The sequence below is a fragment of the Pygoscelis adeliae genome, unplaced genomic scaffold (assembly GCF_000699105.1).
Source record: "Pygoscelis adeliae isolate BGI_AS28 unplaced genomic scaffold, ASM69910v1 Scaffold120, whole genome shotgun sequence".
Taxonomy (NCBI): Eukaryota; Metazoa; Chordata; class Aves; order Sphenisciformes; family Spheniscidae; genus Pygoscelis; species Pygoscelis adeliae.
Genome location: NW_008824032.1, coordinates 7,153,874 through 7,158,302, shown reverse-complemented (window position 1 = coordinate 7,158,302; position 4,429 = coordinate 7,153,874). Strand labels below are relative to the sequence as shown.

Genomic DNA, 4,429 nt, shown 5'->3' with positions numbered 1-4,429 from the left:
AAGACAGATGTTCCTGATGAAGTACTAGAAATGGTAAATTCTCTTTCTCATTTAAAAAGAGCCAGCTGACAGTTATCCTGACAGCTCACAAGAGAAAGGCTGATTTGTAACTAAAGCTGACTGAAGACAGCCTGTCCCTCAAGGCCTCTTCCCACATCCACTTTCATTTCCTTTCAAAAAATTTCTTCAGTGACTAATACACTATCCTCCCTCCCCCAAAAAGGGGGAAATATACACATCAATGAACCAGTTTACATACCAACACTTCCAGGGATGTAAGCTGCATGACCTTCTTCTCCGTGTTCATACGCTTGTGTTCAGGGACTCTGTAGTTAGGGGCAGTCTTCAGCTTATAACATCCCATATTTTCCTGTGCTTCTCTGATGTCCTCAACATCCTTGGGATTCTCATAGTCATCACTAGGTTTGCTCTTGTATCTGGTAGGTACAAAACAAAGCTGAACTTTAAGACAGAAAGCATACAGATGAACAAACAGGGTCATTTCCTACCTTCTGATTTCTGCAGCAAGGCTTGAGAGGTGAGCTAGGGATCAAGAATCACACACCTCTTTCAGAAGCCAATGGCTACTCTGAGAAGTATATCCTTGCACATTTGAACAAAAACCTCAGATTATTTTTTTTCCCAAAAAATTCTTATAACATAGCTCTGCCATGGGACAGGTTAAACCTCCACACTTGGACCGAGTTCTGGGTTTAGCAAGTACATGCTGCTCTCAGTCTCAGGGAGCCGTGTGTCAACACTCCACCAGCCTGCAGCACAGAATACCTGCTCCTACTCTATATTGTTAAACACTTAATAACCTTAAAAAGCCTTGTACTCTGACTCTGCCTTGGTCCCATTCCCTGTCATTCATCTCCTAATGAAAAAATTCTGTACCTGCATGAGCATTCAAAGATGTCTCGTCCCCCTTTCTTGCCTCTCAAGATAAAGACCACCATGAAGCGTGAAGGCATATCACAAACACTCACATAATAGCTATGATGTTAGCACAACTGACCTAACCCAGCTGTTACAGCATCTGCTCTATGTGGTGCTGGTAGGGTTAACTAAGAGTTGACTGTAATGGTTTAGGTGTCCCTCATAATCAATTTAGACACCTTTTTATTCCCTATCTGAAGCTGCAGCTACCTAGCCGAATTCAAGTTTTTTAATATTTTAGAGGAACCACAGAAACTAACTGCAAGATTTTAATGCTCTCTTGAGACTCAGAGATACATGAAAACTCATCTTTTTTAATTACAACCATTAGGAATATAAAAAACTAGGGAGAGAGATTATAGTGCCATATGACAGCTAAATAGCATTACTTGACCTCAGACAAGAAGCAGAACTAAAAGGGCACAGAGTCCAGTTCAAGACTCACAATTCATCCCACTCTGCCTTCCTCTTCATGATCTTAGCTTTCACCTTGTCAGATTTCTCAACAATTCTTCTGATTTGCTCATGTTTGCTTCCTATATAATGCGTAGTTGGCTTTCGGACCTCTGACGTCTTCAGCTTTTCAGCCTCGCCCTCAAAGGGCGAGGACCAAGCATCTGGACCAAAAAACAACCATGTGAAGATGTAAATACCATGCAGCACAGTGCAGTCCCAACTATTGGAAACCCCTGGGACGGCTCCTGTAGAGCTGGTGTCAATCAGTATAGTTCCACTGCAGTGGATGTTCTGAATGTATTCAGGTGCTTTGACTTGACTCTTAGTCACATTCTACCCAGGGGGTTGACAGACAATTGCTGGCATTGACCTAAACATGGAGAACTATGTATGTGTGTTACTATGTATGTAGGTACTGAAGAAACATACCACAGTTATATTTCTTTACCCGTACCTAAAGAAATTATAATTTCTTTAGCTTGAACTCAGGAAAACAAACTGAGATGAAAGACAGAAACCATATTACTGATAAGATTTAAATGGCCATCATTAGTCCTATGCGTACGGCTTGTCTCTCTGACGATCTCCCTTTTTTCTGCTTGTTTCCATGCCCGTTTAAGTACTGTCCTCTTCCATGATGGACGTTCCTTATCTTGGTAGTATTTCTCAGACATTGCTAGAAGTCTGTAGGTGGAAATCTGATGATTGCTTTGAATAGCATGAACAACAACAGTGTCAAATTCCAGTGAGTCCCGAAACCTGAAAAACCAAATTAGACAAAACTGTCTGATGTCAGTAGGTACAACATAACATTTTTCCTTGACCAAAAGGACATGAATAATGTATTTTACTTACTGCACATATAATCATTACATGTAAATTCACAAGTCAGTAAATAATAGCGTGATGACATCTGACACTATCTATTGACTTTTATATAACCTAGGAATGGAGATGCTCAAGAATAAACGTATTAAGACATCTCTCAATATTGAAACTTACACCAGGTTCTTCATGAGAATATCTTCCATCTTCCATTAAGGACTGATTAAAAACATGTTCATTCAAGTCTTTTTCCCAGTCACACACTCTGTGTGTCTAAGGTGTTTTTGTTATTGTGTATTATTTCCATTGTGTGTTTGTTTTTAGGAATTCATCTTTTGCTATGTACTTAGATTTAAGAAAACCAACCCAAAATGTACCTTGCACTTAAACTTGTATTCTTGAGAAAATTAATTTCGTAACTTTAAACTATATAGGGAACATTGTGTTAGCAATGACACTAAAATATCTGACAGACATACAACATATCTGAAAAACAGGGATTCATCTCACAGGTTGTTCTTCAAAGTTCCAATAAGAGTTCTTGGTTCTCACTGAACCTACTGGCAAAAAACCAGGCAAACTTAGTCTCAAAAAACCCCCCAGTTTTCTTCATATAGAAGTGAATCAGAATGAAGCTACTTCCTTGATTTGCATATCTGAATTTTTACCAAAGATTCAAAAGAAGTAAGTATACCCAAATATCAATGTATACTCTTGTTTATGTTCCAAGTAAAGTAAGAACAGAATCATAACAGAACAGAAGAATATTGATTATATGAGGGGAAAAAAAAATCACATTCTTTTTTCTTGTGGCAGGTACAACTTTGTAAATGATAAGCCCCATGCAAGGTCAGAGGGAGAAGACGAAGAAAAGTGGTTACTGATTTCGTAGCTTCTGCAGTCCAATCAAGTGTTTCTCATGCTCCCAAGCCAGCTCCTTTTGCACTAACTGGATTCTCTGTGCTGTCTGCCTATCCAGCTCCTCAAAGATCCTATGGTCCATCTCATACTGCTGCAGAAAGACAGAAAACCCAGCATCACATTATCTTGGCTACTAGGTTTTGGTAATAAATATTTTTGCCCACGTGCCAGAGTTCCATGCACATCAACACAATCCTTTATTTCAGGAGCTATTCAGATCTCCTCAGAGAACCACATTTTCCCCACGTGCTTCTTAAATGACACAAATCATAAGCTGTGATTCATAACTCCCAGCGAATTATATATTCATAGAACTACCTTAATCCAAAGGCTTGGACATCTTTGGCCCCAATACATTGGGTAGCAACATTTTAGAAGACGGTGCCTTTAAAGGTAAATGACTTATAAAAAACTGAAGTACCTCTCTGTGCAGCTGCATGTGCTTAGGCAACTCCTGATTCTTTTGAAGAAGAAAAAGAAACTCATGCCTCAGTGCAATTAACTCCTCTCTTTTCTTGTTTTTTTTTTCTTCAGCTTCCTTCATTATCCGTTCATACTCCTTTTTCTGCTTGACTTCCTCAAGGCTGAAAATGCATGAGAAAGGAAATGGTGTTATCTCAACAGAATAGAGGAAAGATTACAGTTTATGTAACCTTTTAGATTTCGTTGAAATCCTTAAACTCCCGATGAACTCAATGGCTTTGAGGGTAACTTAGAAAGGACTCATCTTCCTGTATATTTGTACAGTCCTAACATCATGGGGCTTTGACCTTGACCTTGTATTGTCTCTGTAGTCTGAAGTTAAGTAAGTCTCAGAGTACCATATTTGAATTACTACCACAGAAGAGTAGATGAAATGGAAGGAAAGGATGAAAAAACTTTGTGTGTAACAAAGAAATGACCCAAATTCAGGGTGATCAACTTCTCCCTCCTCTTAGCAGGCAAAAAGAAATACGTGGTCTGAAGAAAGAGCTACCAACACTTGAAAATCTCTTTTATTATTATCCAAGCATCTCTTACTTGTAGGCATTGGGATCCTCAATGTCTTCAGTAGCCTTCTCCTTCTCAAGACCACTCTGGAATAAAAATGTTGTCTTGCCTTGAAACAAGCAATAACAGTTTCAACAGACAATAAAGCTTCTACAAACATTAAGACAGAGCTCCCATTGCCTCTCACAAAACCAGAAGAAACCTTCATGATCAATATTGCTATACAGGCCTTAAATATCCCGTTTTAATGTTTCAAAAGCAATTAAGTCGGTTTGCATGTAAAAGAACTAGTGAAGCA

The 4,429-nt window shown here is 38.9% G+C and overlaps 1 protein-coding gene across 1 annotated transcript in view; it reads right to left on the bottom strand.

Moving 5' to 3' along the window:
* The window catches only part of CFAP44 (cilia and flagella associated protein 44), a 49,286-nt gene that overhangs the window by 14,706 nt on the left and 30,151 nt on the right, over positions 1-4,429 (bottom strand). Inside the window, exons 19-24 of the mRNA XM_009330508.1 lie at positions 4,162-4,217; positions 3,563-3,725; positions 3,102-3,232; positions 1,961-2,154; positions 1,385-1,556; positions 260-437 (exon numbers count right to left, since the gene is read on the bottom strand). Of these exons, the coding sequence (XP_009328783.1) occupies positions 260-437; positions 1,385-1,556; positions 1,961-2,154; positions 3,102-3,232; positions 3,563-3,725; positions 4,162-4,217 (894 nt within the window). The remainder of the gene's footprint in view (positions 1-259; positions 438-1,384; positions 1,557-1,960; positions 2,155-3,101; positions 3,233-3,562; positions 3,726-4,161; positions 4,218-4,429) is intronic.